Source organism: Schistosoma haematobium, chromosome 4, assembly GCF_000699445.3.
Source record: "Schistosoma haematobium chromosome 4, whole genome shotgun sequence".
Classification (NCBI taxonomy): domain Eukaryota; kingdom Metazoa; phylum Platyhelminthes; class Trematoda; order Strigeidida; family Schistosomatidae; genus Schistosoma; species Schistosoma haematobium.
Window position 1 is genome coordinate 10,071,595 of NC_067199.1, and position 21,891 is coordinate 10,093,485.

A 21,891-nucleotide genomic window follows, 5' to 3' on the forward strand; every position below is an offset into this window, starting at 1 on the left:
GTAGAGTTAAAAAAATGTAAAATTAAGAGTAAAATATCAGGAGGGGTTTTGTGGAGATTGTAGTAATTTCAACAGATGAGATCATGAGTCAATTGAAGCTAGACCACCATGGAAAACCTGGAAGAAATGGGCAGCGGTTTCGTCCCATTGTGGGACTCCTCAGCAGTGCGCATCCACGACCCCGCCTCGCGGGATTCGAACCCAGGACCTATATATATCGTGGAGTTCTAGTGAGAAGCAGTGACCAGTGGAGATCAACCGGGTCAGTTGTGAGATAGTAACTCACTGATAACAATGGTGGATGTGTCGCTCAACTCCGTGGATTAGTTGAAGTTAGACGTTAACACTGTTGGATGCCGGCTCAGCGGTCTAGTTGGTTAAGCGTCTGGCGCGAGACTGATAGGCCCTGGGTTCGAATCTCGCGAGGCGGGGTCGTGGATGCGCACTGCCGAGGAGCCCCACAATAGGACGAAACCGCTGTCCAGTTCTTCCAGGTTTTCCATGGCGGTCTAGCTTCAATTGGCTCATGATCTCAACTGTTGAAATTACTACAATCTTCACAAAACCCCTCCTGATAGTAAAATATCCAATTAGTGATGCCTAATTTCTAATCAATTAGCAGAATGATAAATCAGTTGACAGCTTTTCTTTTTCCTTTTAAAATACTAAATAAAATTGTAGCTCAATACAATCACAGTTTACACTTATACTACTTAAAACTATAATTAACTTATAAGCTTTAAAACAAAATAATACAAGAACACAATTGGCTAACAGCAATATTGTGTATATTATTTCTTGGTTAAATTGGGTGTGGTTTTATTTTTCTTTTAATTTAAAAAATAAAACAAAACTTTTGAACAATCTATTTCATTTTCTTCTCAAGGTCAATCATATATCCCTACTTAATTATGTTGATGTTCTTAGTAATAAAATAGACGTTGTTTCATAGAGAGAAATAATTCTTATTTCATAAAAACTTTCTAATAATATGAAATTATTGTATTACAACAGAGAATATACTCATCGAATGTGTATCTTTATTTAGTATTATTATTATTCTTTTCATTACATTGTGTACATGTATAAATATACACATATACATACTCTTTCATTGTAGATAGTAAGATGTATTCAATATCATATGTTCATTAAACAGTATTTATAACAACAACAAAGTGAAAGACATATTTGATCTAATCAATAATATTGATATGTATCATTGATGATCAGTGATTAAAATGATATGAATGAATTAGCTAATTAGTTAAAGAAAGTATTAACTCGATTTTTATATGGATTTGATACTTGCTCAATACCTATTTCTGTTTAAGTCCCCCAAATACTCTAGTACGGCCGATGATGGGTAGAGACTATTCTCCCTCTCGAAATGCTCTCACATGGTCACATGTATACAGTCACTGACAGAGAAGTCCTACTCAGTGCCTCCTCGAGGCAGGAATGTTGTTTACGAAGTTGAGGGGATGAAAAGCGAATGTCCAGCACTTAAACTGTGTCATGGTGAGTACGGAGGATCCACGTAGGGGAGTCAGAAAACCCTGATTCAGAACCAATTGTGCACATGGACTCCAGGATCCTGAGAAAACAAAGAGCGTATGGACATATTATTGGTCACCGGCTACCATGGAACTGCATCTCCTAACGTTGCTCCACTGTTTTATGGATTGGATTATTATTATTATTATTTATTATTTTAACACATAGATATTGGTACAAGAAGGCACCAAATACATATGCGCCACACAAATCTCATTCGATATGTGTGAGGGCTGTGATACTGCCCGGGTGCCCAAATCGAAGCAGGTGGTTTTCTTAGGAGGCCACTCCCCGAGCCTTCGACTTGAAGGTCTGATCCACAAGGCAGTGGAGCATCGTCAGGAGATGCAGTCCCATGGTAGCCGGTGACCAACGATTGGTTCATACGCCATTTGTTCCCGCAGGATACTGGAGCCCATGTGCACCATCAGTTTGGAATCCGGTTAAAGCGCCGGACATTCACTTCTCGTCCTCTCATTTTCGTAAATAACACCCCCGCCACGAGAAGGCAGTGAGTAGGACTTCCCTGGCAGAGGCTATATACGCGTGGCCATGTGAGAGCATTTCGAGAGGGAGAGCGGACTCTCCCCACTCTCGGCCGTACCAGGGGGATTGGACCTTCAGGTCAGAAACTCGGGGTGGCCCGCTAAGAAAACCACCTACTCCGGTTTGGGCACCCGGACAGTATCTCAGTCGTCACACAAACCCAATGATTTGTATGGCGCATATATATTCGACATGTCCTTGTACCAATGTTTATTTATATAAATAAATAAATAAACATTTTCGGAAATTAAAAACACTAAAGACTGTAAGATTGATAGGTTAAAAGAGAAGAAAAACGATATATTTGATATACAACCGAGTGTGAAATTTTATTGCAATTCCCTACATGAGAATCAAAATACATTTGTTTGAGTACAGCAAAATCTTTAGGAAAGTTAACGCAAAAGATCTAATTCATGGTATGACTGGTTGCTTCTTTTTCTTCCAGTAAAAACAAGTAAAATCAGTAGTTAGTCGGATGACACGTTGGTTGTTTAAAGAAAAAGGTATTGAGTTCAAATCCAAATGTGTGAACATTAACACTGGGATGAAAGCATATCCAGCGGACGAGTCTCAAAGAGGACGAAATGTGTGTTGTACATCCCACTGGCTATGAGATGGTGGAGATGATTTGTAGCTCAGGTGGATGATTTTGATGGAGTTTTGTTCTCTGAGCTGGACGGTTTGGTTGTGGAGTTTTCATCGTTCTTCTGAACGACATCATCATCACAAACTTCAGGTAGAAGTGAAGTGTTCGAATTTCTCCTTATGTGGTTCACAGCTTGTCCTGTACGTCTCGATGTCAACAAGAACCAATCAACATCGAGACGTACAGGACAAGCTGTGAACCACGTAAGGAGAAATTCGAACACTTCACTTCTACCTGAAGTTTGTGCTGACTATGTCGTTCAGAAGAACGATGAAAGCTCCACAACCAAACCGTCCAACTCAGAGAACAAAACTCCGTCAAAATTCCACTGACTAGCCACTATCCAGATTTAATGATAAAAACTTATGAATAAATGACATCACGACGATCCACTTAGGATGCGCATATACTAATAGAGACTAATCGACTGTAATCGCGAGATCATAGCAACCGATGGTTAGAGACCCTAAATGATATGGCTCAAAATCGTTTGCAATGGCGCAGGTGCATACACTTTTTGTATTCTCCCAACTTCTGAATTCTTCATATCCCTTTCTTTTTTCTCTTTCCAAATTTATTTCACTGGATTATACTCTTTGAATAATATCTTCAAACGCTAATCTTTCGGATTACTGCATATACTCTTACTACATCTAGCACTACGGGATTTGGATCGACCACTGCATCTCTGTGCTAATGTGGTGTGGCAACTCGAACTGATGTACGTACGTACGAAGTTCTACGTTGTTACTGACTGACTGACTGACTAATCGACTGTAGTTGTTAAGATCAACAATGGAAAAATACGATTCTTTGTAAATAAAATGATCAGGTTAAAACATCATCTCGAAGCTTTCGCGCGGTGAACTGACATCAGCTGAATTATTACTAAAGACCGAAATTCATGAAAATATACAATAGTTTCGTCTTAGTTTAAGCTACTTCTCAATAATGGGCACTTTAATTCTCATTATTATTTATATTTAAATTCTACTAATACTCACTACTGAAAGCTCAGTGTACTATATAGTTTTGACTAGTATACCTAATGTAAATAAGCATTAATCAAATCTCACATTTACCTACACTGAATATTTAGAAAGCCTCTTTAGTACTTCTTTCATTAAAAAAAGAAATAGGTGTACAACTTGCACATTCTACATATAACGCTAAACAGTGGTGATTTCGATTTTTTTGAATTCGAAGATATTTGATTGTGAAAATTTTCGCAAGTACTGTTAGAAGAGTATAGGGCGTTGTCACTCCCTTGTTGCTCACAGTGTGGAAGTATACTTCTTGAGAGGACTGAAAAGAAGTCTGAGTTAGAGATAATTACAACAACCTCTAAGTGAAATCGTAGTTTCCAAAGTATAGCTTCCTAAAATCAGTCATATATGGCCACTTTAAGAGTACTTTTAGATGAGTTAGCTGTTCAATTTTAGGGCCTTACAGTCAGAGACGGAAATCTGTGAGGTTTTCTATTTTTAGGGTCGATCTTTTCCAATCCCCACCTTCCGTCATGAGAAATTAGCATCTCTGTATATGCTGGTTGTCTAAGGGGAACACAATACTACCGCCACACCCCTGTACAATCCTCAGTACGACTTTGCCCATGGACCATGAGTTTTATGCTCTTAGATTTACAGTTCTCCAACCAACTTGTCTGGGATGGACTTCAATGAGTGAGTTTTTCAGCCAATATAGCTCGATTAGGCCATTACAGTAGGCAAGCCCAACGATTAAGTCGAATAAACAGCTACAGTCGGGACCTTACTAAATTGATTTAATATCTTACACTAATAAAACCTCGACTATTGGTGTACAGAGACGATTATACAGATTTACAACACAAAGTATTCAATAGTGTACAGGAGAGGTTTGTGTAGGCTGTTAAACTACAAAAGATTCTGATTTCTAATGAGATAAAATGATACATGAATTACAGTATACAAATAGCCAAGGCAACTAGATACAATAATACGATAATCGTTGAACAAAGTAGAATAAAAAATATTTCTCCTCGGGTATTTCTTGATTAACACATTGTTCATCGGTTCCCCCGATACTCCACACAATCAAATACTTTTCGTGCACACACACACACAGGGTAGTCTAGTTTTGAAAATATTTCGAAATACTAAGACTAACTCAATTATTTAATTAATAAGGAAGCTGTCACCACCTTTATCAAGAACATGTGGTAAAAAAGTCATGGAAACAGATGATTTACCAACAATATTAAGGATCTTCAAAAGGAATGAACAAAAATATCACTGAAATCACAAACCCATCAAAGTTAGACAACCATTAAAAACCTGAAAGCACTGGATACCCGTTTCGTCCCAGTACGGGACTCCTTAGCAGTGCACATCCAAGAACTCAGTATATACAGTCTCGTACGCGAACACCTAACTTTTAGACCATTAAGGTGGAATCCAATAGTGTACAAGTCTAAATTCAAACCGGTCCAGGATGGTGCACGACCATCTATTGTCTTCGGTGAGTACCTTTGTTACACCCGACTGTTTAGTCCACTGATCACAGCTTCACGCCAGAACGCCAAAAACTTTTTCTCGAAGCTTGTCACTAGTGAGCACGTGATAATTGCCAGCATAGGGTTGTGAAGATTGTTGGATTTCACTAAAATCACGAGAATAATCCGATGTTCAACATTAATGGGAAGTTAAGATCTTCTGTTAATAGGATGTTTAAAAATAAAGGATACTTTTCTCCATCAGGTTAAAGCTTGAATCGCGCTGTATTAAATGACTCAAAGACAGGCTTTTCTACTATCACATAAACAGAATACATGACTGTGAGACGAACATACTCTTCAGCTAGCACTATAATGGAAGAGCAAGTAAATATCCCAAATGGCTCAGAATTTTGGTCTCATTAACTTAATTTGGAAATGAGAACTATTGTTTGTTAACTCAGAAACGTAAAGAAGTGATGATGTTGAATGAATTGAAGAGTCCAAGTCCAACCCCTAGTAGGGCTAAGGATCTGGGCTTTTGGCTGAGGAAACCCAAAATCGTACGAAACAAATGTCCAGTGGTACCATTAATGGGGTTGGTATCCATGATGAAAACTATATTCACATCAAAGAATTAATCCCCGTAATTTACTCGATTAAATCTTATGGTCAAGTTGAATTATAAGGGTGAGCTCGAATAACATAAAATGACCTTGATAAATATTGACCCGTTCAGACAATCAGAAACAGCATATATGAAAGAGTGATTTATAATCATACGACTAGAGCTTAGGATCAGAATTTAGAGTTAAATTTAGTGTTTTCATCACGAACTGTAATACAAGAATGCTTTCCAGCCAAATGGATGAGTGAATTTTATAGAAAAAATTCAAGAGGCACTACCGTAAATTTGATCAGTTTGTCTATAACTTTGAGACTCGTAGCTTAGATTGTAGTCTTAACTAAAGTACTTAATGATGATTTTGTCAATGGAACTAATGATCTACGTTTGATAGACAACATTCTTGTCAGACATGTTCTCTATGACATTGAATTGGTTTGCACATTAATATATTGGATCGCCCTCATAATTCAGCTTTATTGATTTGTAATACTTACTTTCGTTGTTTGATTCCCCATTTCGTCTAGATATGCACACCGCATTACATGCCAATATTATATAACATACAGCTGTGCCTAATAAAGCCCACTGAGATGCATCCAAACACCAGGATAGAAAGTCTGGAAATTTCGGATCACGTAGAATTATCCATACATAATCCAGGATGAGTAGAGTTGCAAACAAGGAAGCAAAAATACATCGATATATTGCAAATGCATTGCCTCGACTAAAACATATGTACTAAAATCCAAGAAAAAGAATAAAAGTGATGGATTAAGCTTAATGCAATCGGTTAGTATTTGCAGACTGAAGAAATTCAAAAATTAATATTAGATGAAGTCACTGATAGTTGGAACATGAAACCTGAATATACTTGCTTTGTTTGAAACTCTCACTCACTAGCCAATACTCGTTTACAGCTTCTATGGGAAGTACTGAAATCCTTTGGTTCGATAACTGTAGTTAACAAATGTTAATGATAAATGACGTTCCATCGTTTATGAATTTCACATCACGATTAAATAATTTTATTTATTTATTTATTTGAATACATAAATATTGGTACAAAGGGGGACCAAATACATATGCGCCACACGATAACAATAAGGTTGTGAAGAGATAGGGGATATAAAGTGCGCATAATAAAGAGGATAACAACAACGAGCAGAAATTAGTGCATGAGTGTAATAATGATAATGATAACAATAATAATAATAATAATAATAATAATAATAATAATAAAGGGAAACATTTCAGTTAGCAAAAATACAACCAGAAAGAATTCTTTCAGTTAAAGAAGTTACGTTCATTTTTATGGAGAAACTAAAAGAAAGTTACAGCAGGATCCCCCACTGGCTTCTATCCTGAGCCATATCTAATAACGTCTCTAAACAGTGTTGCACCATTTCCAGGCTAGAGCTCCAAACCGATCTAGATGAATAAAACAGCTAGTCTAAATGAAGTTGCTTAGGAATAAGTTTTGGTTAAACTGCAATAATCCAGGTCGAACACAATAATAGCTATAAGTACACTACCGATGGGATACCATTTCCAAAACGGCGAGACTATAATTTATGGACGAACCAATCACGTATAAGATAACAGGTCTCGGGTTTTGGTGCGGAATTCACTCATTCGTTCGGATAAATAGAGTTTTGGCATTTTAGCTGACGTCAGTTTGTGATGAAAACCCTAACCTTAATCACCGACTTTATATCATAATTTTAATTCTCCACACAGGTTTACAACCTTCATTCGGTCCTGGTTATTAGGTGGATACTCTCAAGGACAGTCTGGCGTCACTCGAAAGTCATCCATAAATTACAGTCTCACCGATGTTATGTATTACGGCCAGGTGTAGAGCGTCCTAATGCTTTGATGAAAGAATGTTTCAGCTTCCGTATCCCAAATGCGCAAGACCTCTTTTTGAATATCTTGTCCAAGCAGCCAATCCGTATCTAAATAGACAGACACTTGAGAATGTCTAAAAAAGTAGGTACTAAGTTAGTGACGGGGCTTTCCAATTAATTCCATGATGAGCGGCCCACATTCATATCTCGTCCCCTTATCGTGCTATGTAAGGTGACACATAAGCACCGTATAGTCTAAATGATGACTTGGTTGTAAACATATCTCGCCTTTCCCCACTTCCCTATGACTAGCCATCACCGAGGCAATCACAAAAAGGTTCGATAACCGCGGTCGAATTAGATCAGCGCGCTATTTAAAAAGGACAGTGGTATTTTTCCTCGCTGAGTAAATTTCTTTGTTTTGATCGTTTATTACGTATCAAGACTACTGTTTTTCACTTTAATTGAATTTATTTCAGTTAAAGTATTCGACTAAAGTATCGTTTTTACTGTTTTGTCGTTGGTACTCTTGAGTACCTCTTTTTCAACTGTATCTGTTAGTACTTTTGGTCCTAGCAATCTACAGCCCTTCACTTTTGGTCATTGATAAATTTTTTTGTTCTGAGTATCATCACAGTTTAAAAAAGAACCCCTCCTAAATGACCGGACAGTGTAAAAAAAGCAGTTGTCAACGTCCGGGTTGTCGTTATCCTGTTGAAAGCGGCATGCAGTGCGACGAGTGCAAAGGCTGGTACCACGAAGTTTGCACGAACTTAACGCCTGATGCTTTCAAACGGTTCAGTAAGAAGGGTTGTGTGTGGCTTTGTCAACAGTGCTGCTCGGATGCAAACAGTTTGTTAACCGAGGCCATCTCACTGGTTGATGCTGCAAAGAAGTGTTTTAGCAAGCATAGTCGGAACGCGTCAAACAGCACTCGATCTGTCGACACGCAAATCAACGTGAAGGAAACTAAGGTTAGTCCGGTGATAGATGACTCACGCCCGTCAAAGAAGGAAAAGCAGTCTCCAAAGAGGCCTGCCTTAAAAAAAGCTCAAGAAAAGTAGGGTCTTCCGTTCCCCGTCTCCCAGATGGGATCCAACAGGAAACACCTAGGAGCCGCAATCGCAAGGCTCGATCGGTTTCAAATGGTAAACATAACACGACCCCTCAGGTCGTCGACAACCCCCCAAAACCCAACACTAGGTTTGACGCAACTGTTATTGCTTCTACCAGCACCGTTGACGAATGGGTAAAGGTTGTAAGGAAGAAAAGTATTGATATAAAAGGGAAACCTGCCCCCGTAAAAGTGGTTGAAAAATCGAAAGCTGATCATAGCGACAGATCAGCTATTTTTCATAGAATTAAGGAGAGCGATAGCTCTGAACCTAAAGCTCGTTTTGAGCATGACATTGTACTGATTAGGCAGCTGCTTAATCAACTCATGCCTCAAAATATGACTGGGGTCACCTTGCTAAAGGTGTACAGACTAGGGAGTCTAACGGACTCGAAACCAAATCATTCCAGACTGCTTAAAGTAGTATTCGGCTCTTCGAACGAACGTGACCTAATTTTACAAAATGGACACAAATTAAAGGGTTCAGGAGTCTTTATCCGAAAGGACCTACCGTTGGTAGACCGTGTTAAAAGACGGGAAGCCGAGAAAGAACTACAACATAGGTTAGACGCTGGAGAAAAGGACCTAAAAATTGTAAATTTTCGGGTTGTAAGACTTCGACAGAGAATGATGCCGAAGCCACTCTGGGTGAAGCACGAAGGCACTTAAACAGGCTTCGGATCTGTTACACCAATGCACGAAGCTTACTTAATAAGCGATCGGAACTAGGTGTACAGATTGACTCTACAAAGCCAGATATAATCGCAGTAACAGAAACCTGGCTGACACAGGCTATAGATAGTATAGAACTTGATTTCGAGGGCTTTACGTTAGTAAGGGCCGACAGAACACAAAAGCGCAAAGGAGGGGGAGTAGCCCTATTTATTAGGACTGCTATCCCATTTACCATTATCGATAGTGTATCCCATGAGAGTGGGACGTGTGAATTAGTTAGTCTTCGCTTAAAATGCAAGGGACAAGAGCTGCTTATTGGTTTGGTCTATCGCAGTCCAAGCTGTGAGGCAAATGAGATCCTGTTAAGCAGTCTCAATACTTGGTCCCAAAGTGGTCGATGTCTAATCCTAGGGGACTTTAATGCACCTATGGTAGACTGGGAAAATCTGCGAACTAAATCGTCGGAGAATTCTTTCGAGCAGGAACTAGTTGGTGGGGTTATCACATGTGCTCTAGTGCAACATGTGAAAGAAGCGACAAGGTACGATCCGGACACTGAATCATCCTTATTAGATCTTATACTGACTCACTATGAGGATGATGTTGCGAACCTCCATCATATGCCACCCTTAGGTAAAAGTGACCACGCAGTTTTAACTTTCGACTTCCATATAACTGCCAGTCATGAGGACGCGTCAGTCCAGTCCAGACCCAACGTCTGGAAAGCAAACATACCAGATATCATGCACTCAGCATCGTTAATAGATTGGACAATAGACCCAGAGTCCTCCATTGAAACGGCCTGGGACGCATTTCGAAATTCATACTTAAAAGTTACCACACCTCACATCCCTTGGACTATACCAAAGGGACCGAAAAACTCACCACCATGGTTCAGTAGGGAGGTCCGTATCCTTCTCCGTAAGAAAAGGAAAACGTGGGATAGATTTAGGTTACTGGGGACTGATGAGTCAAAATCTCAGTATCGAAAGGCTCGGAACACTTGTGCCTCGACCCTCCGTAAGTCTAGAAAATTGTACGAAGAAAAACTTGTTAAGGAATCCATAGAATGTCCTAAACGCTTGTATTCCTATATAAACCAAAGGACAAGGAGAAAAGGAAATATTCCTGCTCTATGGGGAGACAGTACTGCTTCATCATTAGTGGAGGACGACTTTGGTAAGGCTCAAGCGTTCTCGAACTACTTTAGCAACGTGTATACCATAGAAGCGCCCTTCTCGTCAGCGTATACAGATCCCCCCATACATACACTGGATAGCGTGACCATTAAAGAACTCGATGTCTTTGGTCTGCTAAATAAGCTTGACATAGGTAAATCCACGGGGCCCGATGAATTACATCCTAAGCTACTGAAGGAATTATCTAACTTCGTTGCAAGCCCTTTAAGTACATGCTTTAACCTATCCGTTACGCAGGGTCGCTTACCGAAAGATTGGAAAAATGCCATAGTAAGTCCTGTCTTCAAAACAGGTACGAAACACAAACCTGAGAACTACCGCCCCGTTAGCCTAACTAGTGTGGTTGTTAAAATCTTAGAAAAGATTATTCGGAAGGAGCTGTTTAAGTATCTCGATAAAAACCGGATCCTCTCGGAGAAGCAGCATGGCTTCAGAATAGGTTATTCTTGTCTCACTAACTTATTAGTGGCTCGTGAAAGCTGGTGTGCTCTTAAGGACCAAAAGCTACCTGTAGACGTCGCCTTCATTGATTTCAGTAAAGCTTTTGATAAAGTTCCGCACAACCGGCTGTTATATAAGCTAAGAAAAGTCGGGATTGGAGGCAATTTATTGATGTGGATAAAAGACTTCTTAGTTGGGCGTCAACAAAGAGTTCGGGTGAACTCAAAGTTATCTAGCTGGGAAACTGTCGTTAGTGGAGTGCCCCAGGGTACAGTTTTGGGGCCAGTGCTATTCCTCTTGTATGTAAATGACCTTCCTTGTATCCTATCATCATCGGTCTTGCTATATGCTGACGATGTCAAGATATGGAGAACGATACGATGTGAGGGTGATAGCTTAGAACTTCAAAATGACCTGAAGAAGTTATCTGAATGGTCTCAAACATGGCAGTTGCCGATAAATACTTCCAAGTGTGTTGTGATGCATATCGGTCATCAAGGCACAGATACATACACGATGAATAACACTGAGCTACCTGTCGTCCAGACATATAATGACTTAGGAGTTATCGTTAGTCAAGACTTAAAGACTACTGCACACTGCCGTGCAATAGCCGCCAAAAGTTTTAGAACGTTATGGTCAATACGTAGGGCTTTTAGTCATGTCGACGCTAAGACGTTTTTGACTTTGTATACAGCGTTCGTCCTAAACTTGAGTACTGCATACAAGCGGCTAGCCCCTGCTTTAAAAAAGACAGTGAGCTTCTGGAAAAGGTTCAGAGAACGGCGACTAAGCTGGTTCCCGGAATGGCGAAGCTTCCGTATGAATCTCGACTGGCCAAGCTGAACCTTTTCCCGTTGTCATATCGCAGAACTAGAGGCGACTTGATTACAGTCTACAAATTGCTTAGTGATAAATTTGCACCTAACATGCCCTCATTTTTCTTGTCTTCCAAAACAGAGAATTTACGAGGACACTCCAAAAAAGTTCACAAGCCGAGAACAAATTACTTGTCAGCTGACTATCGACTTTCCCATCGAATCATCAACGAGTGGAATTCACTACCTCAGCACGTGGTTGAGGCTCCATCCGTCGACTCTTTCAAAAGAAAGTTGGATCAACTGAGAGACCACCATTGCCAGGACTAACATAGGCCATCGAGCCTCCTGTCCTTCCCAAACTGAAACTGAAACTGAAACTGAATTCACTCATCTCCCCGAGTGGCTAACGGCTGAAACACTCCGTTTATTTTCTGCTTAAAACTGCCTGTTGACAGACTATCTAGTCAGCTGACAAGATTGGTTACGTCGATCTTATAGGGTTCCGTAGTTAACGCCTAATGTAAAGTATGGAAAGGATCAGAAACATCCATGAACTATAGTTCATGGGTCACTCTAACCTCTACGTATGTAGAGATTAGAATGACCCATTCAAGTAATAAGCAAATGATATCAAAACCACTTCATACCAAAAGGCCGAACACAATAAGGGGAAGTCACACAAATTACACAGATTACAAACTTACCCTGCATTGATAAAAAACGTTAGGATGGGGATATACGAGGCTAAACCGTTCTCTAGTGCACTCTACTGCAATCTGTGAACACGACATAAACAGGTAACAAGTTTATTCCAGGGGATAAATAAACTGTAATGTGCAACTCGATCAGTTGGCTGGAATTGTCTTTAGGGTCAAACCCCCCCCCACTATGAGATGCGTACAGATTCGCGACTCAATTGGCCTCTAACAAACTGTAACGTTCCAATTAAATGTATTGATCCAATCGACCAATGAACCAACGATTTAAAAGCAAAGGTCGCCTCTATCTCAGCGAGCTGCTAATGTTACAAAACCAAGTTTTGAAATTTTGCGGCTCTATAGCACTAAGGCCACAAACATACGATGGGTTCTAACAACATAGTGATTTAAACCTTAAATATCGGTGTATAATAATACTAATCTGTAGTTTTCTTGGGATCGAATTCGTAGTCGCATTAGAAGATGATTGGTTACCGATAGTTATCATTCTTGTCTTAGTCTCTTAGGAATACAGGAAGACTAAAGCTTTTATGTATGATTAAGTCTTCTTCTCCTTTATGTCCATCGAACTCCTAGTAAGATTTTCATTGTAACTGCCCACTCGTTTGCGTTTACAAATCATAGTGCTTTTGGGTGATAATTTTGGAAATCATTCTTGTTCGATGCTAGGAATAGTTTCAACCAAAGTTAATAATCCTCGATGATGTTTCACTGTGCTGATGGAGAATACTGTTAATTATTGAGATGGTGCTTGAAGTGATGAATTCAGAAACATACAACTTCGGCTTCTAAGAAATAAGGAGCAGCAACGGTGCGTTTCTAGGCACACAGAAGACAGCTATAAGCCGACAACGTGAAACACCATGTAGGGCTGGAGTTTTAAAGAATGTATAAATATAAAATTTATACGTTGGTGAAAAAGGTATTCAGAACAAACACAGTTAGTCACAGTGGCATTTTGAAAGACATAAAGTGACAGTAATTCACTGCTAAGAACAACTAAGCTTGAAGATCTCTTGGAACCAGTTTTATCAACGCTATTGACGGAAAGTACTTATACAAGTAAAGATGCCAAGGGTATTCGGATCAGAAGTCAGAGACAAAGTGGTTCGAAGACATATTCAGAGGGCTATCGGATGTCGAGGAACGTTTGGTCTAAAGTGGCTCACAGCTGAAAGGAATGCGCCGCACAGCATACCCACACGTGATCTGGTGAGCATGCGGGGCCGAGCGCCTTCAGCTAGATGTGTTCAGTAAAATTAACAGGGCCAGCATCAGTTTCAATTACCTACAGCACTATTCATTTCGATGACTTATTAACCACTTCAGCTCACTTCCCTGGCGGGGTAGTGATGACCCCAAAATATGGATAGCCAGAAGTTCACAACTGAGAGCTTGTCGTTGGTAGACACTCCTCTGATGGATTGTTATGCTCGGAAGCATCTGGTTGTATTTCCCTAACACAAGGGGCTATATCGTATAATATAGCCATCATCGTAATCTTCGTCCGTATTTCCTCTTTTCTGTCCGTCCTAGATAAAAAGAAATTGCGTGTGAATGTCAAAATACACTTGTACGTAGGTAAAAACACACAATGGGCGAAAAACGAAGAAAGATTGGTATATATGCGTTTTGTTAACATGAAAAAGCGTTAAAATAATTTTTGGACTTTTCTGAAAAAAATAATAAAAGATATACACATATATATGAGCATATTAGAAAAATTAATACTTGTTTTCGGTCTTTTGACATAATGATACAAAGAAATTTAGGTGAGACAAAATGTTATGCAGTGTCCTACACGGACTGGTTAAATTATTCAAGAAACCTTGCTCTTCTTCCAGAACGCGTTGTTTTGAGTCCGCTGTCAGATAACATCAAAGTGTCACCATGATTATTGATTTTCGGTTGAGGTATCGTAAATTTGGGAATCGTGTCTTTCGACTGAACCGGGAGAAGATCGACATGAATACGGTTTCCTTCTAAATACGCGGCTTTGAGGCGTTCATTGCTGATGCTATCGTTAGCTTCGTTCTTATCGATTATATGGCACTTGGTGTCGCTCTGAAGAACTCTGAACGGTCCTTCGTGTGTCGTTTCGAGTGGCCGTCGAAGTGAGTCGCGACGTACGAAGACGCGTGTACTATATCGTAGGGCAGGTTCGACGAAAACATAGGTCGATTGCGGTCTAACGGAAACGCGTTTAACTGAACGCATTGCGTTTGTAAGCCTGCTCGTGTGAAAGTTTAGATCCATATTTCTTGAAGAAGATGAGGGATCCACGAATGCTCCTGGAAGTCGGAGTGTCGTTCCATAAACGATTTGAGCTAAAATGTATCCAATGTCAGCCTTCACTACGTTGCGAACACAAAGTAAGACGAGTTAAAGACCATCGATCCACTGCGAAACGTTTGCAGCTGACAGGGAAGCTTTAGGCTGTGGGTGAAAGTGTTCTACCAACCCGTTTGTTTGTGAGTGATAGGCGGTTGTTATGATTTGTATGATTCCTAGTAGTGTAGTAGGACAACGGAAAAGTCCAGGTTCGTACTGGTTTCCACGGCCTGTAGTGATAGTTGGAGAGCAGCCAAAGTTTGCCATCCATCATTCGACGAGGAGGCGGCCCACCGTTACATCAGTAATGTCCTTGATGGGTGCTAATCTTGGCCATCGTGGGAAATGGGCTACATATTTTAAGTGGTAAGACTACCAATTTGAATATAGTGAGGGTCCTGCCAAATCCAGATGAACATGGTCGAGACGAGCATCGAGAGTTGTCAAAGAGCCTAGAGGACAACTGCCATGTATGCAAGGGAGATGCCCATGGACTATTTGGCGGCTGAATGATTCCTAAATCCATCATGTGATTGAAATCGTTTTTGGTCAACCTCAGCTTTTCGAGAGCCAGTCAGCGCGCTTTCGAGAACACAATTGGTCTTGTAGTCGTGATGTGATACGTAACATTGCTGGTGACACATGGCGATTTCGGTTGAGTTTGATGTATCTCAGGTAACTTATCGAATATCTTTGGAAGTATGTGTCGATCGTGCCTCTTACTGTGCCCGGGGATAATCAGCAACAGGAAAAAGAAGTTACGCAAACAGAGAAATTAGTATTTCCGTCCACTAAACTCCGTTTGCGCGTGTCGACGAGTAAATTATGATGTTGTAGCCGGTCTATACCAATGATTAGCATAGAAACATCTACGAAAACGAAAAACCAGTGGATGGTTTTGAGTCAACCCACGTTAAGATAGATATGCCGTTTACCGTATGTGGCGGTCGGTTTTCTGTTTGCCGCCCGTAAGTTTAAACCCGGTTCGTGAAGTCCGTCATCAGAGTTCCCTGGAAGAACGCTAACTTGTGCGCTAGAGTCGACGGGGTAGCGGACTTTCGTAATCACATCAGTGACACATAACAGATGGCTATGTTCGTCGGCCACTGTTGCCGTTAACCTGTGCCAGCTGGAATGTTCCCCGAAACGTTTTTCATGTTGGCCGGTTTGGAGTCCGGAAAATCGAAGTGTTTTCTGCAATTTCGAGATTTTCCGTACTGATTATGATACCAGCACCAGTCGGTGCTATCTGTCTCCCATGATCTAAAGGAAGATAGTTTTCGATCATAGCGGATATGAAGGTAACGTGTCAGAGTATAAAAGAGTTCCCTATCGTCATTTCATGTCATTTGAGGCTTTTCGTTTGACTGAAATTCCTCGGCGTTCGACGTTTTGCTGATCCCTGGAATACGGTCGGCAGATTCGGCCAGCTCGTCTACGGCGTTGTTTTGAAACGAGACAAGCACCGTCTGCACCTACTGAGGACGTTAAGACAAGAAAAATTGTCTAGACAGGCCATCACCGAAAGTCCTTTGATAAAGTACCTCTCTTGTTCGTAATAATACGTCTGTTGCCGAGCCATGTTGTAGATCGATATTATTGAGAAGTTGATCTAACCTGTATTGATCGCTTAGATCTCCGCGTCTAAGACTTGACCTTTTAAGAGTTTTGTAAGGTTCCGAAACATCACTAGTAAACATACTAGGTGTGATGTACCTGTTGAATTCGCTCCGTAGTGCCCTTAACACTGCGAGGAACTGTGCATACGGATCAATCACTCCTTGCTTATGGAAGTCAGCCTCTACGTAGCAGAACCAGGCTTCAATATTGTTAGGCCAAAATGGCATTGGCTGAAATAAGGGTGGCGTAAGAGTCTTCAGTCTTCAGTAATCAAGATAGTAGGTTGGTGAACCTGTATTAATCCTGACACATTGCTTTCCAGTGAAGGTCCAGCTTCTCCTTGAAAATATTCACTGATGGGGCTGATACCACTTGTTCGGGTAAGGCGTCCCAATGACTGACTACTCGATGAGAAAAACGGGACCCCACTTTAAGTTTATTAGATCGTGGTTTATGAACCTTCCTGCTATGACCTCGGAGATTATTAGTGCTGGAGGGAGCAAAAAGATAAGACATATCAACACCCAAATCATAATTAAAGATACGAAATGCCAGTATAAGGTCACCTCGTGTCCTACGATACGACAAGGGGAAAAGATTTAGGCGTTTTAAACGCTCATCGTAAGGGAGTCTAGAAAGACCCTTCACTAATTTCGTTCCCACACGCTGGACACACTCAAGTGAGTTAGTATCCCTAACCAGACACGGGCTAGCTGCTTGGATACAGTACTCTAAATGTGGTCTTACATAGGTGGGATATAAAATTCGAAACGTTTCCTCGTCAAAAGATTTGAACGCTCGGCGAAGTGACCATAACGCACGAAAACCTTTGACAGCGGCTGCTTTGCAATGCGTAGTTGTTTTTAAATCATGACTTAATACTACTCCTAAGTCTTTATGCTCTTGAGCACATGGGAGAGGTTTACCTTCAATAGTATAACGGTAACTACCACCGTGACCGATGTGCATTAGCACACTTTTCCTAGCATTGATTTCTAAGCCCAACTCTCAAGCCGATCTAACTAAATCGTCTAAGTCAGCTTGAAGATCCAGATGATCAGCCTCACCTTTTATTGTCCTCCAGATTTTTACGTCATCCGCAAGCAATAATGTCGACGACCTAAGTAACAGTGGTAACTCATTAACGTAGAGAAGGAAGAGCAGGGGGCCTAAGATGGTGCCTTGGGGTACACTACTTTTGACCGGCTTCCAATCGGATAGCGTTCCGTTAACCCTCACTCTCTGTCTGCGGTCACATGAGAAATTTCCTATCCACGCATGTACAGTACCTATTATTCCGAAGCTCGTGAGCTTCTGCATAAGACCTACGTGTGGAAGCTTGTCAAATGCTTTGCTAAAATCTATGAATATCACATCGACAGACAGACCGTCATCTAGGGCTGCTGTCCAATCCTCCCTCCCAATAAGCAAGTTAGTCAAGCATGAACGCTTGTTACGAAATCCGTGTTGCTCACGAGCTAACAGATTGTGTAAATCTATGTGGCTTAGCAACCTAACCCGAATTAACTTTTCAGGTAACTTAACGACTATGCTAGTTGGACTAACAGGTCGGTAGTTAGATGCTATCTGTCTCTGACCGTCCTTGAATATAGGACTGACTATAGCATCCTTCCAACCTCTAGGGAGTTGAGCGAGTGAAAGGGACATGTTGAAGAGTGTTGCGAGAGGTTTTGAAATAATGTCCGCAAGAGATGACAGCAACCGTGGATGTAATCCCTCAAGGCACCGGTATCTTACCAGGTTTGAGGTTAGTTTCAACGGAAGGACAGTCTCCTCAATCACTTGTACAGATTCAATGGTTGGTATCTCTGTGTTTGGGACAAGTATTTGTTACAATAAACGTAGAGAAGACCTTGCTAAAATAGTTTGAAAAAGTCTCAGCTTTTGATCGATCTGATTCAGCTAGTAATTCTGAATGTTCGTGTAACAGTAACGGAGGAATACCATCACTACGTTTCATTCACCGTTTAACATACGAAAACAATCGTATCGGACAAGTACGGCTATCATATACTAGCTGTCGTTCGTAAGTGATACGGGATTTGGCTATGGTTTTCTCACAGATATTACGGAATTTTCGGTACTCACGCTTAAATGTTGCATAACCTGTCAGTAAGAATAAGTCCCACAAATGTTTCCTACGCTTTAACAGCTTCCAGGTTTCCTTATTAATCCATGGACAGCAATATGATAGCTTACGTGCTGACCATGGGATAAACGGTGACGTTACGGACTCGAATGTAGCCTTAAACTTATTCCATTCATCTTCGATCAATCCATCCGCGTCGACCGACCAATCAGTCGAGATAGCACAGTCTCTGATCGCCAGAATATTGGCTCGCCAGATATTGGGACGGGGTGGAGCAGATACGAATTGTATACCATGTGTCCTAAACTTAAAGTGAATTACAACGTGATCACTGTTCACTAGTGGGGGAAGGTGCTGAATATCAAAGACATCCTCACAGTGGTGGGTGAGGGCGAGGTCCAGCAGTGACGGATCATGATTGAAATCAATATGTGTCGGTTTTGTGATACATTGTACAAGTGCACACTGAATAACGGTAGATAAAAGGTCGCTATCGAAACCACTACCTGGAGCTGTAAGCTCTATCCAGTTGATATGCGGTGCGTTGAAATCCCCGATGATGAGACAACATTCTGCCATACTCCAAGAACACATGTGTCTTAGGATAAAGTCGTCAGCAAGACAAAACGGACTACGGTATATTCCCCCTATAGTCACTAACCCATTTCTAGATTTAATCTTACAACATGCAACCTCACATATGCCACTGATATGAGCCTCCGATATGGTTGATTGTATACGGAAGTGATCCCTAACGTATAATGTTATACCTCCAACTTTGCGAATTGAAACTCTATCACTTCCAATACAGATATAGCCTGCAATGAAAGGAGAAGAGTCCATATCTACTGTGAACCAAGTTTCTGTAACAACGATTATATCGGAACATCATTCTTCCATCATCAGACTTAGCTTGGACGTTTTGTTTCTAAGACTACAAGCGTTCGTGTAGCACACACTTAAGGTGTTTTGGCAATCAATCGTTCTACCCACACAGGCCCCGGAAGCATTGGCTTCCAAGACCTGACTACCCGAAAACCCTTAATGGTAAGGTTATTTTCGCCATTTAATTTACGAGTCCTCATCACCGTAAGAGCATTCTTCCACTTGATTCGATCCTCAAGCGGCCAATCTGGTCGAATACGGATATTTGAGTCACGAGTTTATGGTGCGTTTTTCAATAATATGTCTCGTTCTTCGAAACTCCCGAGACCCAGCTTCAGGATTCTTCTTGGTTGAGTCTCTCCTCAAACCCATTTACCAAGTCGTATTACTTTTGTAATATGTACCCCTGAAACCTCTTCAGGTAGCACATTTCTTACCACAGACTCCACTAACTGCAGGTCACGTGCATGTCTTCTAGAAGGGTCGTTATCTTTCGACTCCTCTAGATTCCAAATAATTAAACTAGGAAGGGGTTTAGCTTCCTTTGAAATTGTGTTAACAGCTTTCGACCGTGACGATAGATCCTGTATATTAACTACTGGTATCTTACGATTGGCCTTTATTGTAATAGAGTCCTGTGGGTCGAGCGAGTGACTCACAACAGCGTTAGACGAAACTTTACTTTAGAGCTTTGGCGGATTGGTCTGAGGACTTATCAAGTAAACAGTCATTAGTTTTAGCTGTCTTTCCTACTCTTCTGCGTTTTCGCGTAATCCATTTTCCATCAGTTGAAACATCTACATTAGAACAACTCGGGACAGTAATTGTCTTATCTGGATCACTAGTCGCAGCTGTAGCAATATGGCCACCAACGTCTAATGAGGTGTCACTCACTGATCGTTTCGGGGGGAACGTTTAACTGCGGGTTGCACAGGTAGGTGTCTAGCTTGCGCCATGACAGCACTTATGACGCTAACGCAATCTTCGCCATCAGTACCAATGTTACCAGTACGGCTCTCATCAACCTTCTTATTAGCCAACATCAGGAGGCTAACTGCTTCCTGGATGAGTAATGTTTTGCTCGAGCAACAAAAATTACAAAGCCAATGGGAGTCGGGCTTTGAGCACCTTTTATATGCAGTGGGGTTTAATCGGGTGCACATCTTATGGAACCACTTACTACACTCATCATATTGCATCCCTTCCTCCACGGGAAATAAGCAATATGGTTGTCCACATTTATGTGCAGATCTAGCCATCTTGAAAATCAACTAGAACGGTGACAAAAATGGGATATGTAAAAGGATTCTCAAACCTCAACCAAATAAATCAATTAAAAGTTGACCAAGTATGCTTCGATGCAACAAATACACATATGCAAAATCGAAACACTCAATACAATATCACTTTAACCGGGGTAGATGCAATTAAAGTGTAAACAGTAGTTTTGATGCGTAATTTAAGATCAAAACGGTTAATTAACTCAACGAGAAACAATACCACTGTCCTATATAATTGAACAGTCTGTTCTGGCATGACGAATACAAAGTATAGCAATAAACGAAAAGTCCACAAATACAAAACATCGCAATATACAAAAATTAAAGTGATAAATTGGGGTATAAAGATCCAACAGGGAACAAATTTACAGTTCACGAGTTGGTGTACGAGATAACGTCGGCTTACCATCGAAGATGCCATAGGTATTCGTAGGTTGACAATACTTAAACCAGTACCGCCTCCCATGATTGAACTGTGCCCTCCCAGTAAAATCAGAAGTCAAAAGCGAGGAGGTTCGAAGATATATTTGATAGCTTATCAATACATCGAGGAGTGACTGATCTGAAGTGGCTAGCGATTACAGTAGAATTTGAGCGCGGCGTTCTCACTCATGATCTACTATGGATGCGTGACCGAGCGCCTTCAGCTAGGTGAGTCCATTAAAACTAATGTTATTTACCTACTTACGCCTGTTACTCCCAATGGAGCATAGGCCGCCAACCAGAATTCTCCAACACCTTGTCGTGGGCTTTCCTTTCCAGTTCTACCCAATCTTTGTTCATTCTTCTCATGTCTGTCTTCATTTCTCGACTTAATGGGTTCTTTGATCTTCCTCTTTTATTTTGGCCTTGAGGATTCCATGTGGGGACTTGCCTCGTGACTCAATTTTGTGCCTTTCTCAATGTGTCTTATCCAATTCCAGTGCTTCTTCCTGGTTTCTTCCTCCGCCGGGATCTGGTTTGCTCCCTTCCACAATAAGTTGTTGCTGATATTAT

At 40.9% G+C, this 21,891-nt stretch overlaps 1 protein-coding gene across 2 annotated transcripts in view; it reads right to left on the minus strand.

The window, feature by feature from the left end:
• Positions 1-13,039, minus strand: part of MS3_00007347 (uncharacterized protein) — a 38,819-nt gene extending 25,780 nt beyond the window's left edge. For both annotated transcript variants that reach the window (XM_051215610.1, XM_051215611.1), the window contains exons 1-2: positions 12,655-13,039; positions 6,348-6,591 (exon numbers count right to left, since the gene is read on the minus strand). In XM_051215610.1, coding sequence (XP_051066141.1) covers positions 6,348-6,591; positions 12,655-12,741 — 331 coding nt within the window. In that variant the 5' untranslated portion in view covers positions 12,742-13,039. The remainder of the gene's footprint in view (positions 1-6,347; positions 6,592-12,654) is intronic.
• Positions 13,040-21,891: the final 8,852 nt, after the last annotated feature.